This window comes from Atractosteus spatula, assembly GCF_055471065.1.
Source record: "Atractosteus spatula isolate fAtrSpa1 chromosome 10 unlocalized genomic scaffold, fAtrSpa1.hap1 SUPER_10_unloc_1, whole genome shotgun sequence".
Classification (NCBI taxonomy): Eukaryota; Metazoa; Chordata; class Actinopteri; order Semionotiformes; family Lepisosteidae; genus Atractosteus; species Atractosteus spatula.
The window spans coordinates 4188881-4215942 of NW_028296612.1; the positions used below are offsets into that span (position 1 = coordinate 4188881).

The following is a 27062-nucleotide window of genomic DNA, read 5'->3' on the forward strand; positions in this document are numbered from 1 at the left end:
GTGCAGACGTTGCTCCTTCAGTACATTGCCTTAATTTTTCCGTCCAGATCGATCTTGATTATCGATTATCGATTATCGATTACTGATCAGAAAGGCATGCGGGTCCAGTCCGCCCCTCCGGCCACGGAGACCATCGGGCCGGAGTCCTGGCGGGAGAGCACGGTCCGGTCCATCCGCCTGGCCGAGCGCCTGGTGCGTCTCTCCCGGGGGCCCGACAGGGCCGGCTCGGCCCGGACCGCCGGGTCCAGAGAGGCCGGTCCCGGTCCGGGCGAGGAGGCGGCGGGGTCCGTGGATCAGCAGGACGTGAAGAAAGTCAGGCCTGTGTCCGCGGACACCCTGGTGAGTCTCTCAACTCCTGGAGTGTCCAGTCAGTGTGTGTGTATGAACCCCTCTCTCCCTCAGTGCAGTGTTCATGTACTGGAGTGTCCAGTCAGTGTGTGTGTATGAACCCCTCTCTCTCTCAGTGCAGTGTTCATGTACTGGAGTGTCCAGTCAGTGTGTCTGTATGAACCCCTCTCTCTCTCAGTGCAGTGTTCATGTACTGGAGTGTCCAGTCAGTGTGTCTGTATGAACCCCTCTCTCTCAGTGCAGTGTTCATGTACTGGAGTGTCCAGTCAGTGTGTCTGTATGAACCCCTCTCTCTCTCAGTGCAGTGTTCATGTACTGGAGTGTCCAGTCAGTGTGTCTGTATGAACCCCTCTCTCTCTCAGTGCAGTGTTCATGTACTGGAGTGTCCAGTCAGTGTGTCTGTATGAACCCCTCTCTCTCTCTCTCAGTGCAGTGTTCATGTACTGGAGTGTCCAGTCAGTGTGTGTGTATGAACCCCTCTCTCTCAGTGCAGTGTTCATGTACTGGAGTGTCCAGTCAGTGTGTGTGTCTGTATGAACCCCTCTCTCTCTCAGTGCAGTGTTCATGTACTGGAGTGTCCAGTCAGTGTGTGTGTATGAACCCCCCTCTCTCTCAGTGCAGTGTTCATGTACTGGAGTGTCCAGTCAGTGTGTCTGTATGAACCCCTCTCTCTCTCAGTGCAGTGTTCATGTACTGGAGTGTCCAGTCAGGGTGTGTGTATGAACCCCCCTCTCTCTCTCTCAGTGCAGTGTTCATGTACTGGAGTGTCCAGTCAGTGTGTCTGTATGAACCCCTCTCTCTCTCAGTGCAGTGTTCATGTACTGGAGTGTCCAGTCAGGGTGTGTGTATGAACCCCTCTCTCTCTCAGTGCAGTGTTCATGTACTGGAGTGTCCAGTCAGTGTGTGTGTATGAACCCCTCTCTCTCTCAGTGCAGTGTTCATGTACTGGAGTGTCCAGTCAGTGTGTGTGTATGAACCCCTCTCTCTCTCAGTGCAGTGTTCATGTACTGGAGTGTCCAGTCAGCGTGTCTGTATGAACCCCTCTCTCTCTCAGTGCAGTGTTCATGTACTGGAGTGTCCAGTCAGTGTGTGTGTATGAACTCCTCTCTCTCTCAGTGCAGTGTTCATGTCCTGGAGTGTCCAGTCAGTGTGTCTGTATGAACCCCTCTCTCTCTCAGTGCAGTGTTCATGTACTGGAGTGTCCAGTCAGTGTGTCTGTATGAACCCCTCTCTCTCTCAGTGCAGTGTTCATGTACTGGAGTGTCCAGTCAGTGTGTGTGTATGAACCCCTCTCTCTCTCAGTGCAGTGTTCATGTACTGGAGTGTCCAGTCAGTGTGTGTATGAACCCCTCTCTCTCTCAGTGCAGTGTTCATGTACTGGAGTGTCCAGTCAGTGTGTCTGTATGAACCCCTCTCTCTCTCAGTGCAGTGTTCATGTACTGGAGTGTCCAGTCAGTGTGTGTGTATGAACCCCTCTCTCTCTCAGTGCAGTGTTCATGTACTGGAGTGTCCAGTCAGGGTGTGTGTATGAACCCCTCTCTCTCTCAGTGCAGTGTTCATGTACTGGAGTGTCCAGTCAGTGTGTCTGTATGAACCCCTCTCTCTCTCAGTGCAGTGTTCATGTACTGGAGTGTCCAGTCAGTGTGTGTGTATGAACCCCTCTCTCTCTCAGTGCAGTGTTCATGTACTGGAGTGTCCAGTCAGTGTGTCTGTATGAACCCCTCTCTCTCTCAGTGCAGTGTTCATGTACTGGAGTGTCCAGTCAGTGTGTCTGTATGAACCCCTCTCTCTCTCAGTGCAGTGTTCATGTACTGGAGTGTCCAGTCAGTGTGTCTGTATGAACCTCTCTCTCTCTCAGTGCAGTGTTCATGTACTGGAGTGTCCAGTCAGTGTGTGTGTCTGAACCCCTCTCTCTCTCAGTGCAGTGTTCATGTACTGGAGTGTCCAGTCAGTGTGTGTGTATGAACCCCTCTCTCTCTCAGTGCAGTGTTCATGTCCTGGAGTGTCCAGTCAGTGTGTCTGTATGAACCCCTCTCTCTCTCAGTGCAGTGTTCATGTACTGGAGTGTCCAGTCAGTGTGTCTGTATGAACCCCTCTCTCTCTCAGTGCAGTGTTCATGTACTGGAGTGTCCAGTCAGTGTGTGTGTATGAACCCCTCTCTCTCTCTCAGTGCAGTGTTCATGTACTGGAGTGTCCAGTCTGTGTGTGTGTATGAACCCCTCTCTCTCTCAGTGCAGTGTTCATGTACTGGAGTGTCCAGTCAGTGTGTGTGTATGAACCCCTCTCTCTCTCAGTGCAGTGTTCATGTACTGGAGTGTCCAGTCAGTGTGTCTGTATGAACCCCTCTCTCTCTCAGTGCAGTGTTCATGTACTGGAGTGTCCAGTCAGTGTGTCTGTATGAACCCCTCTCTCTCTCAGTGCAGTGTTCATGTACTGGAGTGTCCAGTCAGTGTGTCTGTATGAACCCCTCTCTCTCTCAGTGCAGTGTTCATGTACTGGAGTGTCCAGTCAGTGTGTCTGTATGAACCCCTCTCTCTCTCAGTGCAGTGTTCATGTACTGGGGTGTCCAGTCAGTGTGTGTGTGTGAACCCCTCTCTCTCTCAGTGCAGTGTTCATGTACTGGAGTGTCCAGTCAGTGTGTGTGTATGAACCCCTCTCAGTGCAGTGTTCATGTACTGGAGTGTCCAGTCAGTGTGTCTGTATGAACCCCTCTCTCTCTCAGTGCAGTGTTCATGTACTGGAGTGTCCAGTCAGTGTGTCTGTGTGAACCCCTCTCTCTCTCTCAGTGCAGTGTTCATGTACTGGAGTGTCCAGTCAGTGTGTCTGTATGAACCCCTCTCTCTCTCAGTGCAGTGTTCATGTACTGGAGTGTCCAGTCAGTGTGTGTGTATGAACCCCCCTCTCTCTCAGTGCAGTGTTCATGTACTGGAGTGTCCAGTCAGTGTGTCTGTATGAACCCCTCTCTCTCTCAGTGCAGTGTTCATGTACTGGAGTGTCCAGTCAGTGTGTCTGTATGAACCCCTCTCTCTCTCAGTGCAGTGTTCATGTACTGGAGTGTCCAGTCAGTGTGTGTGTATGAACCCCTCTCTCTCTCAGTGCAGTGTTCATGTACTGGAGTGTCTAGTCAGTGTGTCTGTATGAACCCCTCTCTCTCTCAGTGCAGTGTTCATGTACTGGAGTGTCCACTCAGTGTGTGTGTATGAACCCCTCTCTCTCTCAGTGCAGTGTTCATGTACTGGAGTGTCCAGTCAGTGTGTGTGTATGAACCCCTCTCTCTCTCAGTGCAGTGTTCATGTACTGGAGTGTCCAGTCAGGGTGTGTGTATGAACCCCTCTCTCACTCAGTGCAGTGTTCATGTACTGGAGTGTCCAGTCAGTGTGTCTGTATGAACCCCTCTCTCTCTCAGTGCAGTGTTCATGTACTGGAGTGTCCAGTCAGTGTGTCTGTATGAACCCCTCTCTCTCTCAGTGCAGTGTTCATGTACTGGAGTGTCCAGTCAGTGTGTCTGTATGAACCCCTCTCTCTCTCAGTGCAGTGTTCATGTACTGGAGTGTCCAGTCAGTGTGTGTGTATGAACCCCTCTCTCTCTCTCAGTGCAGTGTTCATGTACTGGAGTGTCCAGTCTGTGTGTGTGTATGAACCCCTCTCTCTCTCAGTGCAGTGTTCATGTACTGGAGTGTCCAGTCAGTGTGTGTGTATGAACCCCTCTCTCTCTCAGTGCAGTGTTCATGTACTGGAGTGTCCAGTCAGTGTGTCTGTATGAACCCCTCTCTCTCTCAGTGCAGTGTTCATGTACTGGAGTGTCCAGTCAGTGTGTCTGTATGAACCCCTCTCTCTCTCAGTGCAGTGTTCATGTACTGGAGTGTCCAGTCAGTGTGTCTGTATGAACCCCTCTCTCTCTCAGTGCAGTGTTCATGTACTGGAGTGTCCAGTCAGTGTGTCTGTATGAACCCCTCTCTCTCTCAGTGCAGTGTTCATGTACTGGGGTGTCCAGTCAGTGTGTGTGTGTGAACCCCTCTCTCTCTCAGTGCAGTGTTCATGTACTGGAGTGTCCAGTCAGTGTGTGTGTATGAACCCCTCTCAGTGCAGTGTTCATGTACTGGAGTGTCCAGTCAGTGTGTCTGTATGAACCCCTCTCTCTCTCAGTGCAGTGTTCATGTACTGGAGTGTCCAGTCAGTGTGTCTGTGTGAACCCCTCTCTCTCTCTCAGTGCAGTGTTCATGTACTGGAGTGTCCAGTCAGTGTGTCTGTATGAACCCCTCTCTCTCTCAGTGCAGTGTTCATGTACTGGAGTGTCCAGTCAGTGTGTGTGTATGAACCCCCCTCTCTCTCAGTGCAGTGTTCATGTACTGGAGTGTCCAGTCAGTGTGTCTGTATGAACCCCTCTCTCTCTCAGTGCAGTGTTCATGTACTGGAGTGTCCAGTCAGTGTGTCTGTATGAACCCCTCTCTCTCTCAGTGCAGTGTTCATGTACTGGAGTGTCCAGTCAGTGTGTGTGTATGAACCCCTCTCTCTCTCAGTGCAGTGTTCATGTACTGGAGTGTCTAGTCAGTGTGTCTGTATGAACCCCTCTCTCTCTCAGTGCAGTGTTCATGTACTGGAGTGTCCACTCAGTGTGTGTGTATGAACCCCTCTCTCTCTCAGTGCAGTGTTCATGTACTGGAGTGTCCAGTCAGTGTGTGTGTATGAACCCCTCTCTCTCTCAGTGCAGTGTTCATGTACTGGAGTGTCCAGTCAGGGTGTGTGTATGAACCCCTCTCTCACTCAGTGCAGTGTTCATGTACTGGAGTGTCCAGTCAGTGTGTCTGTATGAACCCCTCTCTCTCTCAGTGCAGTGTTCATGTACTGGAGTGTCCAGTCAGTGTGTCTGTATGAACCCCTCTCTCTCTCAGTGCAGTGTTCATGTACTGGAGTGTCCAGTCAGTGTGTGTGTATGAACCCCTCTCTCTCTCAGTGCAGTGTTCATGTACTGGAGTGTCCAGTCAGTGTGTCTGTATGAACCCCTCTCTCTCTCAGTGCAGTGTTCATGTACTGGAGTGTCCAGTCAGTGTGTCTGTATGAACCCCTCTCTCTCTCAGTGCAGTGTTCATGTACTGGAGTGTCCAGTCAGTGTGTGTGTATGAACCCCTCTCTCTCTCAGTGCAGTGTTCATGTACTGGAGTGTCCAGTCAGTGTGTGTGTATGAACCCCTCTCTCTCTCAGTGCAGTGTTCATGTACTGGAGTGTCCAGTCAGTGTGTCTGTGTGAACCCCTCTCTCTCTCAGTGCAGTGTTCATGTACTGGAGTGTCCAGTCAGGGTGTGTGTATGAACCCCTCTCTCTCTCTCAGTGCAGTGTTCATGTACTGGAGTGTCCAGTCAGTGTGTGTGTATGAACCCCTCTCTCTCTCAGTGCAGTGTTCATGTACTGGAGTGTCCAGTCAGTGTGTGTGTATGAACCCCTCTCTCTCTCAGTGCAGTGTTCATGTACTGGGGTGTCCAGTCAGTGTGTGTGTATGAACCCCTCTCTCTCTCAGTGCAGTGTTCATGTACTGGAGTGTCCAGTCAGTGTGTGTGTATGAACCCCTCTCTCTCTCAGTGCAGTGTTCATGTACTGGAGTGTCCAGTCAGTGTGTGTGTATGAACCCCTCTCTCTCTCTCAGTGCAGTGTTCATGTACTGGAGTGTCCAGTCAGTGTGTGTGTGTATGAACCCCTCTCTCTCTCAGTGCAGTGTTCATGTACTGGAGTGTCCAGTCAGTGTGTGTGTATGAACCCCTCTCTCTCTCAGTGCAGTGTTCATGTACTGGAGTGTCCAGTCAGTGTGTGTGTATGAACCCCTCTCTCTCTCAGTGCAGTGTTCATGTACTGGAGTGTCCAGTCAGTGTGTGTGTATGAACCCCTCTCTCTCTCAGTGCAGTGTTCATGTACTGGAGTGTCCAGTCAGTGTGTGTGTATGAACCCCTCTTTCTCTCAGTGCAGTGTTCATGTACTGGAGTGTCCAGTCAGTGTGTCTGTATGAACCCCTCTCTCTCTCAGTGCAGTGTTCATGTACTGGAGTGTCCAGTCAGTGTGTCTGTATGAACCCCTCTCTCTCTCAGTGCAGTGTTCATGTACTGGAGTGTCCAGTCAGTGTGTCTGTATGAACCCCTCTCTCTCTCAGTGCAGTGTTCATGTACTGGAGTGTCCAGTCAGTGTGTGTGTATGAACCCCTCTCTCTCTCAGTGCAGTGTTCATGTACTGGAGTGTCCAGTCAGTGTGTGTGTATGAACCCCTCTCTCTCTCAGTGCAGTGTTCATGTACTGGAGTGTCCAGTCAGTGTGTGTGTATGAACCCTCTCTCTCTCAGTGCAGTGTTCATGTACTGGAGTGTCCAGTCAGTGTGTGTGTATGAACCCCTCTCTCTCTCAGTGCAGTGTTCATGTACTGGAGTGTCCAGTCAGTGTGTCTGTATGAACCCCTCTCTCTCTCAGTGCAGTGTTCATGTACTGGAGTGTCCAGTCAGTGTGTGTGTATGAACCCCTCTCTCTCTCAGTGCAGTGTTCATGTACTGGAGTGTCCAGTCAGTGTGTGTGTATGAACCCCTCTCTCTCTCAGTGCAGTGTTCATGTACTGGAGTGTCCAGTCAGTGTGTCTGTGTGAACCCCTCTCTCTCTCAGTGCAGTGTTCATGTACTGGAGTGTCCAGTCAGTGTGTGTGTATGAACCCCTCTCTCTCTCAGTGCAGTGTTCATGTACTGGAGTGTCCAGTCAGTGTGTGTGTATGAACCCCTCTCTCTCTCAGTGCAGTGTTCATGTACTGGAGTGTCCAGTCAGTGTGTCTGTGTGAACCCCTCTCTCTCTCAGTGCAGTGTTCATGTACTGGAGTGTCCAGTCAGTGTGTGTGTGTGAACCCCTCTCTCTCTCAGTGCAGTGTTCATGTACTGGAGTGTCCAGTCAGTGTGTGTGTATGAACCCCTCTCTCTCTCAGTGCAGTGTTCATGTACTGGAGTGTCCAGTCAGGGTGTCTGTATGAACCCCTCTCTCTCTCAGTGCAGTGTTCATGTACTGGAGTGTCCAGTCAGTGTGTCTGTATGAACCCCTCTCTCTCTCTCAGTGCAGTGTTCATGTACTGGAGTGTCCAGTCAGTGTGTCTGTATGAACCCTCTCTCTCTCAGTGCAGTGTTCATGTACTGGAGTGTCCAGTCAGTGTGTGTGTATGAACCCCTCTCTCTCTCAGTGCAGTGTTCATGTACTGGAGTGTCCAGTCAGTGTGTGTGTATGAACCCCTCTCTCTCTCAGTGCAGTGTTCATGTACTGGAGTGTCCAGTCAGTGTGTGTGTATTAACCCCTCTATCTCTCAGTGCAGTGTTCATGTACTGGAGTGTCCAGTCAGTGTGTCTGTATGAACCCCTCTCTCTCTCAGTGCAGTGTTCATGTACTGGAGTGTCCAGTCAGTGTGTGTGTATGAACCCCTCTCTCTCTCAGTGCAGTGTTCATGTACTGGAGTGTCCAGTCAGTGTGTGTGTGTGAACCCCTCTCTCTCTCAGTGCAGTGTTCATGTACTGGAGTGTCCAGTCAGTGTGTCTGTATGAACCCCTCTCTCTCTCTCAGTGCAGTGTTCATGTACTGGAGTGTCCAGTCAGTGTGTGTGTATGAACCCCTCTCTCTCTCAGTGCAGTGTTCATGTACTGGAGTGTCCAGTCAGTGTGTCTGTATGAACCCCTCTCTCTCTCTCTCAGTGCAGTGTTCATGTACTGGAGTGTCCAGTCAGTGTGTCTGTATGAACCCCTCTCTCTCTCAGTGCAGTGTTCATGTACTGGAGTGTCCAGTCAGTGTGTGTGTATGAACCCCTCTCTCTCTCAGTGCAGTGTTAATGTACTGGAGTGTCCAGTCAGTGTGTGTGTATGAACCCCTCTCTCTCTCAGTGCAGTGTTCATGTACTGGAGTGTCCAGTCAGTGTGTGTGTATGAACCCCTCTCTCTCAGTGCAGTGTTCATGTACTGGAGTGTCCAGTCAGTGTGTGTATGAACCCCTCTCTCTCTCAGTGCAGTGTTCATGTACTGGAGTGTCCAGTCAGTGTGTGTGTATGAACCCCTCTCTCACTCAGTGCAGTGTTCATGTACTGGAGTGTCCAGTCAGTGTGTCTGTATGAACCCCTCTCTCTCTCAGTGTAGTGTTCATGTACTGGAGTGTCCAGTCAGTGTGTCTGTATGAACCCCTCTCTCTCTCAGTGCAGTGTTCATGTACTGGAGTGTCCAGTCAGTGTGTGTGTATGAACCCCTCTCTCTCAGTGCAGTGTTCATGTACTGGAGTGTCCAGTCAGTGTGTGTGTGTGAACCCCTCTCTCTCTCAGTGCAGTGTTCATGTACTGGAGTGTCCAGTCAGTGTGTCTGTACGAACCCCTCTCTCTCTCAGTGCAGTGTTCATGTACTGGAGTGTCCAGTCAGTGTGTCTGTATGAACCCCTCTCAGTGCAGTGTTCATGTACTGGAGTGTCCAGTCAGTGTGTCTGTATGAACCCCTCTCTCTCTCAGTGCAGTGTTCATGTACTGGAGTGTCCAGTCAGTGTGTCTGTATGAACCCCTCTCTCTCTCAGTGCAGTGTTCATGTACTGGAGTGTCCAGTCAGTGTGTGTGTATGAACCCCTCTCTCTCAGTGCAGTGTTCATGTACTGGAGTGTCCAGTCAGTGTGTCTGTATGAACCCCTCTCTCTCTCAGTGCAGTGTTCATGTACTGGAGTGTCCAGTCAGTGTGTGTGTATGAACCCCTCTCTCTCTCAGTGCAGTGTTCATGTACTGGAGTGTCCAGTCAGTGTGTGTGTATGAACCCCTCTCTCTCTCAGTGCAGTGTTCATGTACTGGAGTGTCCAGTCAGTGTGTGTGTATGAACCCCTCTCTCTCAGTGCAGTGTTCATGTACTGGAGTGTCCAGTCAGTGTGTGTGTATGAACCCCTCTCTCTCTCAGTGCAGTGTTCATGTACTGGAGTGTCCAGTCAGTGTGTCTGTATGAACCCCTCTCTCTCTCAGTGCAGTGTTCATGTACTGGAGTGTCCAGTCAGTGTGTGTGTATGAACCCCTCTCTCTCTCAGTGCAGTGTTCATGTACTGGAGTGTCCAGTCAGTGTGTGTGTATGAACCCCTCTCTCTCTCAGTGCAGTGTTCATGTACTGGAGTGTCCAGTCAGTGTGTCTGTATGAACCCCTCTCTCTCTCAGTGCAGTGTTCATGTACTGGAGTGTCCAGTCAGTGTGTGTGTATGAACCCCTCTCTCTCTCAGTGCAGTGTTCATGTACTGGAGTGTCCAGTCAGTGTGTGTGTATGAACCCCTCTCTCTCTCAGTGCAGTGTTCATGTACTGGAGTGTCCAGTCAGTGTGTCTGTGTGAACCCCTCTCTCTCTCAGTGCAGTGTTCATGTACTGGAGTGTCCAGTCAGTGTGTGTGTATGAACCCCTCTCTCTCTCAGTGCAGTGTTCATGTACTGGAGTGTCCAGTCAGTGTGTCTGTATGAACCCCTCTCTCTCTCAGTGCAGTGTTCATGTACTGGAGTGTCCAGTCAGTGTGTGTGTGTGAACCCCTCTCTCTCTCAGTGCAGTGTTCATGTACTGGAGTGTCCAGTCAGTGTGTGTGTGTGAACCCCTCTCTCTCTCAGTGCAGTGTTCATGTACTGGAGTGTCCAGTCAGGGTGTCTGTATGAACCCCTCTCTCTCTCAGTGCAGTGTTCATGTACTGGAGTGTCCAGTCAGTGTGTCTGTATGAACCCCTCTCTCTCTCTCAGTGCAGTGTTCATGTACTGGAGTGTCCAGTCAGTGTGTCTGTATGAACCCTCTCTCTCTCAGTGCAGTGTTCATGTACTGGAGTGTCCAGTCAGTGTGTGTGTATGAACCCCTCTCTCTCTCAGTGCAGTGTTCATGTACTGGAGTGTCCAGTCAGTGTGTGTGTATGAACCCCTCTCTCTCTCAGTGCAGTGTTCATGTACTGGAGTGTCCAGTCAGTGTGTGTGTATGAACCCCTCTCTCTCTCAGTGCAGTGTTCATGTACTGGAGTGTCCAGTCAGTGTGTCTGTATGAACCCCTCTCTCTCTCAGTGCAGTGTTCATGTACTGGAGTGTCCAGTCAGTGTGTGTGTATGAACCCCTCTCTCTCTCAGTGCAGTGTTCATGTACTGGAGTGTCCAGTCAGTGTGTGTGTGTGAACCCCTCTCTCTCTCAGTGCAGTGTTCATGTACTGGAGTGTCCAGTCAGTGTGTCTGTATGAACCCCTCTCTCTCTCTCAGTGCAGTGTTCATGTACTGGAGTGTCCAGTCAGTGTGTGTGTATGAACCCCTCTCTCTCTCAGTGCAGTGTTCATGTACTGGAGTGTCCAGTCAGTGTGTCTGTATGAACCCCTCTCTCTCTCTCTCTCAGTGCAGTGTTCATGTACTGGAGTGTCCAGTCAGTGTGTCTGTATGAACCCCTCTCTCTCTCAGTGCAGTGTTCATGTACTGGAGTGTCCAGTCAGTGTGTGTGTATGAACCCCTCTCTCTCTCAGTGCAGTGTTAATGTACTGGAGTGTCCAGTCAGTGTGTGTGTATGAACCCCTCTCTCTCTCAGTGCAGTGTTCATGTACTGGAGTGTCCAGTCAGTGTGTGTGTATGAACCCCTCTCTCTCTCAGTGCAGTGTTCATGTACTGGAGTGTCCAGTCAGTGTGTCTGTATGAACCCCTCTCTCTCTCAGTGCAGTGTTCATGTACTGGAGTGTCCAGTCAGTGTGTGTATGAACCCCTCTCTCTCTCAGTGCAGTGTTCATGTACTGGAGTGTCCAGTCAGTGTGTGTGTATGAACCCCTCTCTCTCTCAGTGCAGTGTTCATGTACTGGAGTGTCCAGTCAGTGTGTGTGTATGAACCCCTCTCTCTCTCAGTGCAGTGTTCATGTACTGGAGTGTCCAGTCAGTGTGTGTGTATGAACCCCTCTCTCTCTCAGTGCAGTGTTCATGTACTGGAGTGTCCAGTCAGTGTGTGTGTATGAACCCCTCTCTCTCTCAGTGCAGTGTTCATGTACTGGAGTGTCCAGTCAGTGTGTGTGTATGAACCCCTCTCTCTCTCAGTGCAGTGTTCATGTACTGGAGTGTCCAGTCAGTGTGTGTGTGTGAACCCCTCTCTCTCTCAGTGCAGTGTTCATGTACTGGAGTGTCCAGTCAGTGTGTCTGTATGAACCCCTCTCTCTCTCTCAGTGCAGTGTTCATGTACTGGAGTGTCCAGTCAGTGTGTGTGTATGAACCCCTCTCTCTCTCAGTGCAGTGTTCATGTACTGGAGTGTCCAGTCAGTGTGTCTGTATGAACCCCTCTCTCTCTCTCTCAGTGCAGTGTTCATGTACTGGAGTGTCCAGTCAGTGTGTCTGTATGAACCCCTCTCTCTCTCAGTGCAGTGTTCATGTACTGGAGTGTCCAGTCAGTGTGTGTGTATGAACCCCTCTCTCTCTCAGTGCAGTGTTAATGTACTGGAGTGTCCAGTCAGTGTGTGTGTATGAACCCCTCTCTCTCTCAGTGCAGTGTTCATGTACTGGAGTGTCCAGTCAGTGTGTGTGTATGAACCCCTCTCTCTCTCAGTGCAGTGTTCATGTACTGGAGTGTCCAGTCAGTGTGTCTGTATGAACCCCTCTCTCTCTCAGTGCAGTGTTCATGTACTGGAGTGTCCAGTCAGTGTGTGTATGAACCCCTCTCTCTCTCAGTGCAGTGTTCATGTACTGGAGTGTCCAGTCAGTGTGTGTGTATGAACCCCTCTCTCTCTCAGTGCAGTGTTCATGTACTGGAGTGTCCAGTCAGTGTGTCTGTATGAACCCCTCTCTCTCTCAGTGCAGTGTTCATGTACTGGAGTGTCCAGTCAGTGTGTCTGTATGAACCCCTCTCTCTCTCAGTGCAGTGTTCATGTACTGGAGTGTCCAGTCAGTGTGTGTGTATGAACCCCTCTCTCTCAGTGCAGTGTTCATGTACTGGAGTGTCCAGTCAGTGTGTCTGTATGAACCCCTCTCTCTCTCAGTGCAGTGTTCATGTACTGGAGTGTCCAGTCAGTGTGTGTGTATGAACCCCTCTCTCTCTCAGTGCAGTGTTCATGTACTGGAGTGTCCAGTCAGTGTGTGTGTATGAACCCCTCTCTCTCTCTCTCTCTCTCTCTCTCTCTCTCTCTCAGGGTCCAGTCTCTCCCTCTCCCCGGCTGCCCCCTGCCTGTCTGCGGGAGCGCTGCGCGGGCCGGAGCGTGGGCGTGGCGCTGGAGCACATGCGGGGCGTGCGGGCGGCGGAGGCGGCGCTGCGGGGCGAGGTGGCCAGGCTGGGGGCCGAGGCGCGGAGGCTGGGGCGCGGCCGGGAGGCCCTGGAGGGGGCGCTGTCCTCCCTGCGGCGGGAGCTGCTGCTGAACCGGCGCTGCGTGGAGGGGCGGGGCCTGAGACCCGCCGGCGCGGAGACCGTGAGTGTGGGGTCAGCTGGACCCCGGACACACGGGGGGCACATCGCACTGCGTCCAGCACACGGGCGGACAGGGATCCAGGACTGCAGTCATACAGTAACACAGGGATCCAGGACTGCAGTCATACAGTACTGCAGTCATACAGTACTATAGTCATACAGTACTGCAGTAATACAGTACTATAGTCATATAGTACTGCAGTCATACAGTACCACAGTGATCCAGTACTGCAGTCATACAGTACTGCAGTCATACAGTACTATAGTCATACAGTACTGCAGTAATACAGTACTATAGTCATATAGTACTGCAGTCATACAGTACCACAGTGATCCAGTACTGCAGTCATACAGTACTGCAGTGATACAGTACTATAGTCATACAGTACTGCAGTCATACAGTAATATAGTCATACAGTACTGCAGTAATACAGTACCACAGTGATCCAGTACTGCAGTCATACGGTACTGCAGTGATACAGTACTATAGTCATACAGTACTGCAGTGATACAGTAACACAGTGATCCAGTACTGCAGTCATACAGTAATATAGTCATACAGTACTGCAGTAATACAGTACCACAGTGATCCAGTACTGCAGTCATACAGTACTGCAGTGATACAGTACCACAGTGATCCAGTACTGCAGTCATACAGTACTGCAGTGATACAGTACTATAGTCATACAGTACTGCAGTGATACAGTAACACAGTGATCCAGTACTGCAGTCATACAGTAATATAGTCATACAGTACTGCAGTAATACAGTACCACAGTGATCCAGTACTGCAGTCATACAGTACTGCAGTGATACAGTACTATAGTCATACAGTACTGCAGTAATACAGTACCACAGTGATCCAGTACTGCAGTCATACAGTACTGCAGTCATACAGTACTATAGTCATACAGTACTGCAGTAATACAGTACCACAGTGATCCAGTACTGCAGTCATACAGTACTGCAGTGATACAGTACTATAGTCATACAGTACTTCAGTGATACAGTACTATAGTCATATAGTACTGCAGTCATACAGTACCACAGTGATCCAGTACTGCAGTCATACAGTACTGCAGTGATACAGTACTATAGTCATACAGTACTGCAGTGATACAGTAACACAGTGATCCAGTACTGCAGTCATACAGTAATATAGTCATACAGTACTGCAGTAATACAGTACCACAGTGATCCAGTACTGCAGTCATACAGTACTGCAGTGATACAGTACTATAGTCATACAGTACTGCAGTAATACAGTACCACAGTGATCCAGTACTGCAGTCATACAGTACTGCAGTCATACAGTACTATAGTCATACAGTACTGCAGTAATACAGTACCACAGTGATCCAGTACTGCAGTCATACAGTACTGCAGTGATACAGTACTATAGTCATACAGTACTTCAGTGATACAGTACTATAGTCATATAGTACTGCAGTCATACAGTACCACAGTGATCCAGTACTGCAGTCATACAGTACTGCAGTCATACAGTACTATAGTCATACAGTAATGCAGTAATACAGTACCACAGTGATCCAGTATTGCAGTCATACAGTACTGCAGTGATACAGTACTATAGTCATACAGTACTTCAGTGATACAGTACTATAGTCATATAGTACTGCAGTCATACAGTACCACAGTGATCCAGTACTGCAGTCATACAGTAATATAGTCATACAGTACTGCAGTGATACAGTACTATAGTCATATAGTAACACAGTACTACAGTACTGCAGTCATACAGTAATATAGTCATACAGTAACACAATGATACAGTACTGTAGTCATACAGTACTATAGTCATACAGTAACACAGTACTACAGTGATACAGTAATATAGTCACTCAGTACCACAGTAATACAGTACTACACTACACTACTATACAGAAGCAGGAGACACAGGGGACACACTTGCGCTGAGGTTCAGGACATGGGTGTACACTGATACAGTAATGAATACAGTACTACAGTACTAGAGTAATACAGTACTACAATAACACAGTAATACAGAACTACAGTCATACAGTAATACAATACTACAGTAGAATACAGTAATACAGTACAGTACACTCCAGTACTATACAGCAATACAGTACAGTGCAGTAATGTACACTACTGTAATGTAGAGTAGAATATAGTATAGTACCATACACTACATTACTGTACGTAAACATATAGTACAGTGCAGCACATTACACTACAATATTGTACAGTAAAATACAGTACAGTGTAGTAGGACTACAGTACAGTACTAAAGTACAGTACAGTGTAGTAGGACTACAGTACAGGACTAAAGTACAGTACAGTGTACAGCAAGACTTGAGAGTAGAATGTATTATACTTCCATACACTACAGTAATGACGTTTAGAATATTGTACCATTAGCGCAGTGCAATTCGCTATAATAGTTCGGCACTGTCCAGTGGCACGTCGCCAAAACGTCATTACTTCTCGAAACCACCCCCCGAGCCCCGCGGTCCGAGAGCGACAGCTCCCACAAGACGCAGGGCTCAGTGGGCGCCGTGCCTCGGCAGGGCCGAGACGGAGCGGACCGGCTGCTGGACAGGGAGCGGGCAGAGCTGACCGCGCTGAAGGCCCAGCTGGAGGGCACGCTGAGGGCCACCGTCACCCAGCTCCAGGTGTGTGGAGACTGTGTGTGTACTGTACAGGAGGGCCTGACCAACCTGTACTGGAGAGTGCAGTCAGTGTGTCTGTATGAACCCCTCTCTCTCTCAGTGCAGTGTTCATGTACTGGAGTGTCCAGTCAGTGTGTGTGTATGAACCCCTCTCTCTCTCAGTGCAGTGTTCAAGTACTGGAGTGTCCAGTCAGTGTGTGTGTATGAACCCCTCTCTCTCTCAGTGCAGTGTTCATGTACTGGAGTGTCCAGTCAGTGTGTCTGTATGAACCCTCTCTCTCTCAGTGCAGTGTTCATGTACTGGAGTGTCCAGTCAGTGTGTCTGTATGAACCCCTCTCTCTCTCAGTGCAGTGTTCATGTACTGGAGTGTCCAGTCAGTGTGTGTGTATTCAGCCCTCTCTCCCTCTGTGTTCAGGCCCTCAGTGTGTGTGTATCCACCCCTCTCTCCCTCTGTGTTCAGGCCCTCAGTGTGTGTGTATCCAGCCCTCTCTCCCTCTGTGTTCAGGCCCTCAGTGTGTGTGTATCCAGCCCTCTCTCCCTCTGTGTTCAGGCCCTCAGTGTGTGTGTATCCAGCCCTCTCTCCCTCTGTGTTCAGGCCCTCAGTGTGTGCAGTAGGAGGCTGCTGGACTGTGCAGCGGAGAGGTCCCGAGTCCTGGATCTGATCCCGCACACCGGGTCTGACGGGGCCGGACGCGTCGCCACACCGGCCCCCTGCGGAACCAGTCCCACCGGACCCGTCACTCCAGGTTCTGCCCCGCCCCGGGCTCCGGCTCAGACGCTCGGGAGTTCAGATGGTGACTTAATCTCCGAAAAAGGCAAACCGGGGAGTTTATCACCCCGTCTCGGAGCCCGGATGTTATGTGGCTCATTTGCAAATACGATGAGAGCAGAATGCCCCGTGGGTGACCTCTCCTCGCCTGTCTCCCTCGTTCTGTCCCGGTGCGTCCTCTCTGTGCAGCTCTGCCTCGGAAAACCACAGGAAAAAGGGCAGTGCAGGATCTCCTGCCGTGAAGTTACAGCAAGAGTCAATTCAATTCAGTTCGAGGTGCTTCATGAGCACGACCGAGGGGTACAATCAGCGTTGCCAAAGCCAATAAAAATAATAAAATTCACATGAAACAAAACAAGAAATAAGTTAAATAAAATCTACAGACATATTACAGACATTTACAACAGAGACATATCCTAAAATATTGACATATACTGTAGACAGATGGGGCATTACTGGGAGACAGGCTCACTGTTCCTCAGACTGGGACAGGAGATCACACACTGGGCTGCCAGTTCAGCGGAGTTCCCTCCTCCCTCTCCCAGTAGGATCGGGACCCGTTGGGATTCTGGCAGCTGTGGGAACTCTGGGATGAGATTTCTGAATTCGGGGAAGACTGTTTCTCTACTCCCAGCATATGTGTCGCAGTGCAGTAGGAAGTGTAGCCACCTCTGTCTCTGTTTCTCCCAGTAGAAATATTTCTCTCTCTCTCTCTCTCTCTCTCTCTCTCTCTCTCTCTCTCCATGTCTCTCCGGCCCTCAGAGTGCAAGGAGGTCATGGAATCGTCCCAGGCGGCTTTCAGCCAATCACAGCAGCTGAGGAAGGAGATCCGGCAGGCGATTGGCCAGGCCGTCGCCCGGCAACGGGCCACCCACCAATCCGTGAGCGAGGGGCTGGTCCGGAAGATTGCGGAGACCGTGACCCTGTCGGTAAGGGACCTCGGCGGGGGTGGAGGGTCAAGGGTCAGGGGGTCAGGGGTCCAGCAAGTCAGCGTGTCGATCTGCCCGTCTCCCCTCCCCCCCCCCTTCAGCAACGCCTGGCCCTGAGCTCCGCCGCCACCCGACAGGCCGTCCACCGGCAGCAGAGGCAACTGGACTGGATTCAGCACAGCCGGGACTCGGCCTTGGTCAGTGCCCCCCGCCGCCGGACGCCCTGCGTGCGCGCCCCTCCCCCGCGGCGCGGCGCGGCGTCCTGACCGGGCCCTCTCGTCCGCAGGGCCCCGTGTCCAGCGCCGACCTGCTGACCCGCGAGAGGCTGGACAGGCCGGTGGTCAGAGTCTACCAGCGGCACCCCGGGACGCAGCTGCCGGAGGCCGGCGCCCTCATCCAGGTGATCCAGGGGTCTGCAGGAGACGCAGGCGGGGGGGTGTCTGTGTCCTCTGATGGACTGGTGTCCTGTCCAGGGTGTGTGAGTGTGTCCTGTGATGGCCTGGTGTCCTGTCCAGGGTGTGTGAGTGTGTCCTGTGATGGCCTGGTGTCCTGTCCAGGGTGTGTGAGTGTGTGTATGTCCTGTGATGGCCTGGTGTCCTGTCCAGGGTGTGTGTGTGTGTCCTGTGGTGGACGGGTGTCCTGTCCAGGGGGTGTGAGTGAGTGTGTGTCCTGTGATGGACTGGTGTCCTGTCCAGGGTGTGTGTGTGTGTCCTGTGGTGGACGGGTGTCCTGTCCAGGGTGTGTGTGTGTGTCCTGTGGTGGACGGGTGTCCTGTCCAGGGTGTGTGTGTGTGTCCTGTGATGGACTGGTGTCCTGTCGAGTGTGTGTGTGAGTGTGTGTGTGTCCTGTGATGGACTGGTGTCCTGTCCAGGGTGTGTGTGTGTGTCCTGTGGTGGATGTGTGAATGACAGTGTGATATGATCGCGGTAGTAGCCAGGTGTCGTTTCCTCTCCCGGCCACAGGGGGGCGCTGTCCTGCAGCACGCCCTGGGCTCCTCGGCCCGCGACCTGGCCCTGCTGCAGCTGGCCCGCCTGCGGCTGGACGAGGACCTGCGCGGCAAGCGGGCCGCCGCCCGCGTGGACTCCGCCGTGGTCAGGATGCGCCGGCGCCACGCCGAGTGTCCCCGCGCCCCCCCCCGCCTCCCGCCGGGCGTGTGCTAGGAGCCGCCGCCGCCGAGCTCGGTACGCCCGTGGACACTGAGACCAGTCCAGTCACTGGGGCTGCTGGCCTGGACACAGTGGACACTGAGACCAGTCCAGTCACTGGGGCTACTGGCCTGGACACAGTGGACACTGACACCAGTCCAGTCAGTGAGGTTACAGGCCTGGACACAGTGGACACTGAGACCAGTCCATCACTGGACACAGTGGACACTGACACCAGTCCAGTCAGTGAGGTTACAGGCCTGGACACAGTGGACACTGAGACCAGTCCAGTCACTGGGGCTACTGGCCTGGACACAGTGGACACTGAGACCAGTCCATCACTGGGGCTGCTGGCCTGGACACAGTGGACACTGAGACCAGTCCAGTCACTGGACAGGCCTTGACACAGTGGACACTGAGACCAGTCCAGTCACTGGGGTTACAGAACTGGACACAGTGGACACTGAGAGACCAGTCCAGTCACTGGGGCTACTGGCCTGGACACAGTGGACACTGACAACAGTCCATCACTGGACACAGTGGACACTGAGACCAGTCCAGTCAATGTACAGAACTGGACACAGTGGACACTGAGACCAGCCCAGTCAGTGAGGTTACAGAACTGGACACAGTGAACACTGAGACCAGCCCAGTCGGTGAGGTTACAGAACTGGACACAGTGGACACTGAGACCAGCCCAGTCGGTGAGGTTACAGAACTGGACACAGTGGACACTGAGACCAGTCCAGTCGGTGGAGTGACAGAGTGTTATTTTGCAGTTGAGTGAGTAATCCGATGAAGATAGAATGTTGACTGAAAATCTTTTGAATTTCGAGTTCGGCCCCTTCTGATGTGCTGAAAGCCCGTGTGCTGATCTGAAGTCGATGAGCTAAACCGATAACATACTGTACAGTACCACTCTTGCAGAAATGAGCTAAACAGGTTCTGGTCCATTTGAGGCTGTGAAAGCGCGTCCTATTCCTTCTTCCAGAGGCTGTAGTCTGACCTGTACGGAGCAGCCAGGCTGAGTTGATGTCGTGGTAGTCTTCAGATAAAAAGTCCCTGTGCTTAATCTTAGGTTTTGATTCAGGTGGTTTGTGTGTGTGCGTGTGTGTGTGTGTTTTTCGTGGAAATGTTACCATAATTACCCGAATTTAATAAACATGAAAGTTTCCAACCTGACCCTGAGGCCTTCTCGTTTTCTAGCCAGGTGTGTGTGTGTGTGTGTGTGTGTGTGTGTGTATTTTGAGGTTTTACCAGCTGATTCTACAGCTGTCCTGCTGCGACACATCAGTTTCGGTGAATTTCACCAGTCTGCCCACGGAAGAGCTGCCTGCTTCAAAACATCCCACTCACGCCAGCTGCAACTGAGAGAGAGAGAGGAGAATTTTTATTTTAAAAAAAAGGACCATTTGGTCAAGGGGAAAAAAACCCAAAAAACTCCAGCCGAAAGAGGGAAAGACACCCGTGTGTAGCTTCCTGTTCCTAAGCGGGAAAAGATAGCAGCAAAGTGCTTCTTCCCCCCCCCCCCCAAAAAAATACATTTATATCTATATATTTCGCTTTTTAAACGAACCGGGGTCTCCGTCTCCGTCTCAGTTTTGAAGAACGACCCTGTTTGATCACAGGGAAATCGTTCTCTCTCTCTTTTTGTGTGCCTTTGTGTTTCGTTTTTCCTGGACCGGGAGCAAAAAAACACCCCCGTCCTAAAACGTTTTTAATTAAAATGAAATGCGACTAGCCTAGTTTCTGCCCGAGAGAGCTGAGCTGAGCTGTTCTCTCACGTATATTACCGCATGTAAAAACGGCTTTTAAAACGTTCACAACAGGGGGCCGAGAATTAATGTGATGTAATGCACTACCGTTTCCACGATGCAAATTAGATCCTATTTTGTTATCGTTTTCGGGGTTATTTTTCTTATTCAGGGAGAAGGATAGCGGTGGTTGTGCGGACCTGATCTTTATTTACGCCGTCCAAACTTCTTACGTAAAGTGTGTTTGTACGGTATTATGGTGACGGTGTTATTAATATTGATATGTTATGTGTTATCTTGTTTGTATTGTATTTACTTTTGTTGTTCAAATAAAAAAGTTAAAGAAAGAGAGAGAAGTATAGGTGTATAGGTCGCGTTTTTATTTTTTTATGCATAAACAATCACAAAACTTACAATACAAGCAAGAGTACATATAACAATTCAAGACAAAAAACATCGCCAGGGGTGCATAGTACAAAATAAATTCAAATTATGAAAAAAAAAAGTTTAAACAAATTAAATAAAGATAACGTCCGCACCGCTTTCATGTTTTGACCATTTGAAATAGCCTGGAGATAACTCCTTTACATCCATTTTAAAACGCTCAGAAATAGGTTTCTTCCCAGGCCACTTCATTTCGTGTATATAATAACGTGCCATCATAATAATTAAATGTATTGCCAATGATATTTTAGTATTGTTTTCGAGGGGGCTGAAACTTAACACAACATCTTTTTTCTTCAAAAGTAAATATGGCCTCTTTTTTTAATATAAGTTTGCAACTCAGTCCAAAGTCACACAAAGAAACACACATTTATCATCTATATATATTAATTTTTAAATCGATGGACAGCAAGTGTCTTATTTAACGGGGTATACGCCGCGTGGAAAGAGGAACGCGTCTCAGACACGGGCAACCATCACCAAGGAAGTGGCGTCACGCCGCCGAGCCCTATGGGTAGCGGGCTCCTTCCGGTCCCCCCCCCTCCATAGTCCCCTCCCCTCTGCACGGATATCAGCCGCGCCTGCGCGCTGCGCCTCCTCTTTTCGCCGCCACACTGCGCCCCAGCCGGACGGGCCTGAGACGAAGTGAGTGCCCGCAACCCGGCTTTTCCGCCGAAAATACCCCCGCCGGGCGCTCCCGGGCGGCACAGAGGTGGTCGGGGGACGGGAGTGCGCCGGGCCGGGCCGGGCCGGGGAGCGTGTGGGGTTCGGGGGTGTTTTCGGTCCGGTTTCGGGCTCCCCGATGCGCCCCGGGCTGCGGCAGCCATGTGGCTCCGCTCGCAGGCGGAGGAGAGCTGCGCTCCAGGACGGGGACGGGACCCCCCCCTCATTAAACCCTTTTTATAAGCTACGAGACGGGAACTGCACGCAGAAGCCGAGTCCCGGGGTCACCTCGGCCGTCCGTGGTTTCTAAGAGTCTTAAAGAGGGTTTTTGTCTTATTGGGGGGAGGAGATAAATAAAATATATTCAGTAGAGCGGGCTTTGTGGGTGGACTTTGGGTGTTTTTTTTTTGGCCGGGGCCGGCGCCTCGGGTCTGTGCGTGTGTGTATACTCGCGTTGGGGGGGGGGGGGGTCGGCGGACCTCTCACCCGGGCAAGGGTGCGGGCCCGCCGGCTGCGCGCTCTACGGCGAGGCCGGGGATCCGCGGTGGGGCCTAGTAGGGGGAGTCCTGCGTTTCCCGGCTGCGTGGGGTGGGACGGCCGCGGACCAGACCCCCGGGACCGATGTAACGAGATGCCGTTTCCGTTCCACGTGTGGTCGCCGAGGGGCGCAGTTAGGGACTCGTGGGTCGAAACACGCGTGTCTGTGTGCGCCTGTAAAGGGGGGGTTTCTCCCCCGTGTCGGGTCGCGTCCACGCCTTGCACCTCTAGCTGGGGACGTGGGGGGGTATTTCTCCCGTTTTCATCGCTTCGTCTCCTGCGGTCCGGTTACTTCGGACCTGAGCCCAGATCGACGCGTCGTAACTGAAAACTGCAGCTATCGATGACCGGAGCTCTTTTTTTCCTCCGTCTGGATACTCGCGGGTTGCAATCGTAAACAGGCGCCGTCCTTCGGATGAGACGTCAAACCGAGGTCCTGACTCTCTGTGCTCATTAACAATCCTGGGGTGTCTCTCGAGAAGAGTAGGGGTGTTACCCCAGTGTCCTGGCCTGATTCCCCCCCTGGTCTTTACCCATCATGGCCTCCTAATAACCCCCCTCTCTGAACTGGCTCCATCCCTCTGCTCTCCTCCCCACTGAGAGCTGGTGTGTGGGAGAGGACTGGAGCATCACCCAGGTGGGGGTACACACTGGGGTGGGGGTGGAGGGGATCCCCCTGACCTGTCATGTAAAGAGCTCGGAGTGGGGGGTCCAGAGGAGCGCTGTAGAAGTGGGGGGATTATGATTATTCATATTGATTGAGACGTGGGAGACCGGCTCTCCCTCCCTGCCTGGCCGTTCTGGGGGGGTGGATCCCGGTCCCCGCGGCCCAGCGGCTGTGCTCATCCCCCCGTTCCTCTCCCGCCAGGATGGCCGAATGGGAAGCCGCACCCGCTGTCGCCGAGACCCCGGAGATCAAGCTGTTCGGGAAGTGGAGCACGGACGACGTGCAGATCAACGACATCTCCCTGCAGGTATTCCTGGTCCGGCCCGGCCCGGCTCGGACGAGCTCCTGGCCCCTTTCTCTCAGTCCGCTTTTAAAGATCGTTGTTTTTAATCCCGGTCCAGGCGTGGAGAAATTGTTTCTTAAAAAGGGTTGGACTCCCACCCACGCGTGGGCGTTGGCAAGGGCACAAGGTGTAGTCCTGGGGGCTTTCTCTTAATATTGATAAGATTTATTGATGAGCGTGGTGACAGATCGGCAGCAGCCTGGTCCCTGTTAACTCTTTAAACTGCCTTTTCATGTGAATGTGAGTTTATGTAATAATGGACATCTCTTTTCATAGAGGGTGTTTTAATGAAAGACTCCCACTGTGTTGAGAGAGTGTCCCACCTTATTTCCTGCCTGAACTGCCCGTGTTCTGCGTTTGTCCTGCTGCGCTCTGGGGCCAGTGTGCAGGGTCTCTCGTTTTCTCTCTCTCTCTCTGTCTGTCTCCTGGAGCGAGACTAGAGTCACACCCTGACACCCTCCTCGTTGTCCTGGTGTGCTAGAGTCCTCGCAGATCAAACTTCTCTGCTTATTCATTGGCTGCAGCATCTCAGGGCTCAGCTGATCACCGGCTCAGAGACACTTGTCCGATAAAGTCAGTCCTGTGTCGATGTGCTGGAGTGTCCAGTCAGTGTGTGTGTATGAACCCCTCTCTCTCTCAGTGCAGTGTTCATGTACTGGAGTGTCCAGTCAGTGTGTGTGTATGAACCCCTCTCTCTCTCAGTGCAGTGTTCATGTACTGGAGTGTCCAGTCAGTGTCTGTGTGAACCCCTCTCTCTCTCAGTGCAGTGTTCATGTACTGGAGTGTCCAGTCAGTGTGTCTGTATGAACCCCTCTCTCTCTCAGTGCAGTGTTCATGTACTGGAGTGTCCAGTCAGTGTGTGTGTATGAACCCCTCTCTCTCTCAGTGCAGTGTTCATGTACTGGAGTGTCCAGTCAGTGTGTGTGTATGAACCCCTCTCTCTCTCAGTGCAGTGTTCATGTACTGGAGTGTCCAGTCAGTGTGTGTGTATGAACCCCTCTCTCTCTCAGTGCAGTGTTCATGTACTGGAGTGTCCAGTCAGTGTGTGTGTATGAACCCCTCTCTCTCTCAGTGCAGTGTTCATGTACTGGAGTGTCCAGTCAGTGTGTCTGTATGAACCCCTCTCTCTCTGTGTCTCAGGACTACATCGCAGTTAAAGAGAAGTATGCGAAGTACCTTCCTCACTCTGGGGGGCGCTATGCAGCCAAGCGTTTCCGCAAGGCGCAGTGTCCCATCGTGGAGCGTCTCACCAACTCCATGATGATGCACGGGCGCAACAACGGCAAGAAGCTCATGACGGTCAGGATCGTCAAGCACGCCTTCGAGATCATCCACCTGCTGACCGGAGAGGTACTGACCCCTTCTGCTCTGTCACACTTGTAGAGAGTCTTATTGGACACTATACATACACACTGTGGAGACCTGTTCTACTGGACTGGGACTGGAGCTCCTATTGTAACAGACTGTTCTACTGCACTGGGACTGGAGCTCCTATTGTAACAGACTGTTCTACTGGACTGGGACTGGAGCTCCTATTGTAACAGACTGTTCTACTGCACTGGGACTGGAGCTCCTATTGTAACACACTGTTCTACTGCACTGGGACTGGAGCTCCTATTGTAACAGGACTGTTCTACTGGACTGGGACTGGAGCTCCTATTGTAACAGACTGGTCTACTGGACTGGGACTGGAGCTCCTATTGTAACAGACTGTTCTACTGCACTGGGACTGGAGCTCCTATTGTAACAGACTGTTCTACTGGACTGGGACTGGAGCTCCTATTGTAACAGACTGTTCTACTGGACTGGGACTGGAGCTCCTATTGTAACAGGACTGTTCTACTGCACTGGGACTGGAGCTCCTATTGTAACAGACTGTTCTACTGCACTGGGACTGGAGCTCCTATTGTAACAGACTGTTCTACTGCACTGGGACTGGAGCTCCTATTGTAACAGGACTCTTCTACTGCACTGGGACTGGAGCTCCTATTGTAACAGGACTCTTCTACTGGACTGGGACTAGCGATCCCACCTAATACAGAAAAATGAGCGAGACTAGAGTCACACCCCGACACCCTCCTCGTTGCCCTGGTGTGCTAGAGTCCTCGCAGATCAAACTTCTCTGCTTATTCATTGGCTGTAGCATCTCAGGGCTCAGCTGATCACCGGCTCAGAGACACTTGTCTGATAAGCTCAGTGCCGTGTCGATGTACTGGAGTGTCCAGTTTGTATTAACCCCCTGTCTTTCTCGGTCAGAACCCCCTCCAGGTTCTGGTCAACGCGATCATCAACAGTGGTCCCAGGGAAGACTCCACCCGTATCGGCAGAGCTGGAACTGTGAGAAGACAGGCTGTTGATGTGTCCCCCCTGCGCCGGGTCAACCAGGTCAGGACCACCATGAGTGATAGTGTCCAGTCAGTGTGTCTGTATGAACCCCTCTCTCTCTCTCAGTGCAGTGTTCTTGTACTGGAGTGTCCAGTCAGTGTGTCTGTATGAACCCCTCTATCTCTCCTGCAGGCGATCTGGTTGCTGTGTACTGGTGCCAGAGAAGCTGCCTTCAGGAACATCAAGACCATCGCGGAGTGTCTGGCCGACGAGCTCATCAACGCAGCCAAGGTGAGGCAGGAGCTGGGCTAGCCGGTGGTCAGCAGGGGGGGGAATCAGGGCTGGTCCGAGTCTGGAGTGACTGCCCTCAGTCTGGCTGTGCGGTCAGTTCTCATGCACCGCAGATCCGAATTCGCGTCCCAGTGTGCTTTGCGGTGAACAGGACAGCTTTGGGAGTTTCTCCCTACAGCTTTGTAGGGCTGTGACCTTTACCCATTGATAATGGCCTGACTTTCCATCAGACCCCCAGTGATTAGCAGTCTGATTATAGGTGTGACAGTGCTGTCAGTCAGACTCCCAGTGCGCAGCAGTCTGCTCCGCTCCAGGTGTGACAGTGCAGCAGTCTGATCCACTCCAGGTGTGACAGTGCAGCAGTCAGACTGATTCACAGTGAAGCTTCCCTTAGAAGCAAATTAGAAGATTCTCTCTTCTCTGGCAGCCCAGCAGCAAACACGCCCCAGGGGACTCGAACTTAACAGGTGTTGTGGATGATGCCCTCTTGTGGTAACATCTGGTTACTGCAGGCTACGAGTGAGAGAACCTCCCACAGTACAGATTGTAAATATTGGCAGATCCCTCCTGCCTCCCGATTCACAGTGAGACACACAGACACTCCCGACTGGTTCATCTTTAAGCTGTTCAGTAATTTACCCAGAAGGATAGCACCGTGTCCTTGTTTTTTTGACCCAGCTGGCGGTCGTCCTCATCGTGTCCCCTCTCTTGTCTCCCCAGGGGTCGTCCAACTCCTACGCCATCAAGAAGAAGGACGAGCTGGAGAGAGTGGCCAAGTCCAACCGTTAACCGGGAGGACAGGACAGGACAGGCCTGGGCTGTGTACCACCCCCCCACCTCCGACTGTGCTCGTGGGATTGGAGGAGAAATAAAGCTGTTTTTCTTGTTGTAATCGTGTCTGTGACGGTGTTTTTCCCCCCACGATGCACCTGTCCGCTCTTGAGTAAGGTTCAGCCATATTCCCATGATGCACCTGTGCGGTGGAGTTGTTTTCCCCATGATGCCTCTCTGCACCTCAATCGCGAATTTGTCTTCAGTGCTCTCCATCGGACTCCCAGTGCACAGCAGTCCGATCCACTCCTGTTTTTTTTTTACAGTGTTGTGCATCAGACTTCTACAACCTAGCCGTATGATCGTCTCTAGACTGAATCCCACTCCAAAACAAGTAGATCAGGCTCTTTTATGGGTTGAGGTAGGCGAAGCGGTCTCCCCTTCTCTGCTCCTGCTGTGTTGTGCGTCAGAGGGACTGGATGAACTACATTTCCCAGGTTCCTTTTGGACTGCGTTTGAACTACATTTCCCAGGTTGCTCGGGGGGCCCCAACGGGAGTAGGATTCCTCTGCTGGCCGCAGGATACGAACCAGTACCCTCCCAGCCCCAGAGCCACTGCGCCGGAGGTTGATCCCATCGCTATACACCCCCCCCCCACAGCTGTTAAGGTTAGGGCTCTGCTTCTCAGAACTGCTAGGGTGCAGGTTCAGGTGAGTTTTGCGTGGCTGTGGAGAGGAGGGGTTGAGGCTCGGGTGGAGTAAGCTCATGGTTGTGGGTCCGAGCGGGCTGGTGCGGTGACATTTGTTTTCGATTTATTTCGTACTAGTGGCCAGACGTTCGAGAAGGGGGGTGGGTTGTGTGACCCCCCCCCCCCCCCCCGTAAGAGTGTTGGCGTTAAGGCTGTGGCCCCTGAGCTGGGTGAGTCCTCGGCCCTCTTTTCAAAGTGTTGAATGTTAACAAATCGATCAAGAGAAAGGAGCTGTGGGTGTGAGACTTTTTTTTATTTGAAGTTGATTCGTTTCTAAGGGATGAGC

The 27062-nt window shown here is 51.7% G+C and overlaps 2 protein-coding genes and 2 non-coding genes across 4 annotated transcripts; all 4 read left to right on the top strand.

Moving 5' to 3' along the window:
- Positions 1–96: 96 nt before the first annotated feature.
- tektl1 (tektin like 1) lies at positions 97–19412 on the top strand. Its single transcript, XM_088908045.1, has 8 exons — positions 97–339; positions 12464–12736; positions 15177–15392; positions 15986–16136; positions 16922–17088; positions 17190–17285; positions 17375–17488; positions 18051–19412. Exons 1-8 carry the CDS (start codon positions 97–99, stop codon positions 18246–18248), a joined length of 1458 nt encoding a protein of 485 aa, XP_088764171.1. The 3' UTR covers positions 18249–19412.
- Positions 19413–20990: 1578 nt separating this feature from the next.
- rps5 (ribosomal protein S5) lies at positions 20991–26151 on the top strand. Its single transcript, XM_088908131.1, has 6 exons — positions 20991–21076; positions 22500–22605; positions 23782–23991; positions 24898–25026; positions 25159–25257; positions 25978–26151. Exons 2-6 carry the CDS (start codon positions 22501–22503, stop codon positions 26044–26046), a joined length of 612 nt encoding a protein of 203 aa, XP_088764257.1. The 5' UTR covers positions 20991–21076; position 22500; the 3' UTR covers positions 26047–26151.
- Positions 23071–23204, top strand: LOC148813523 (small nucleolar RNA SNORA3/SNORA45 family). The gene has a single exon (XR_016086254.1). It is a non-coding gene; the product is annotated as a small nucleolar RNA SNORA3/SNORA45 family (small nucleolar RNA).
- LOC148813524 (small nucleolar RNA SNORA3/SNORA45 family) lies at positions 24690–24823 on the top strand. The gene has a single exon (XR_016086255.1). It is a non-coding gene; the product is annotated as a small nucleolar RNA SNORA3/SNORA45 family (small nucleolar RNA).
- Positions 26152–27062: the final 911 nt, after the last annotated feature.

What these genes read in the sequence shown, in the direction of transcription:
- tektl1 (XM_088908045.1), top strand. Translation starts at nt 97, where the DNA reads ATGCGGGTCCAGTCCGCCCCTCCGGCCACGGAGACCATCGGGCCGGAG. An exon ending in CTGTGTCCGCGGACACCCTG is followed by an intron (nt 340 to 12,463) that starts GTGAGTCTCTCA and finishes TCTCTCTCTCAG; the next exon opens with GGTCCAGTCTCTCCCTCTCC. An exon ending in CGGAGACCGTGACCCTGTCG is followed by an intron (nt 17,089 to 17,189) that starts GTAAGGGACCTC and finishes CCCCCCCTTCAG; the next exon opens with CAACGCCTGGCCCTGAGCTC.
- rps5 (XM_088908131.1), top strand. Translation starts at nt 22,501, where the DNA reads ATGGCCGAATGGGAAGCCGCACCCGCTGTCGCCGAGACCCCGGAGATC. An exon ending in CCCTGCGCCGGGTCAACCAG is followed by an intron (nt 25,027 to 25,158) that starts GTCAGGACCACC and finishes TCTCTCCTGCAG; the next exon opens with GCGATCTGGTTGCTGTGTAC. An exon ending in AGCTCATCAACGCAGCCAAG is followed by an intron (nt 25,258 to 25,977) that starts GTGAGGCAGGAG and finishes TTGTCTCCCCAG; the next exon opens with GGGTCGTCCAACTCCTACGC.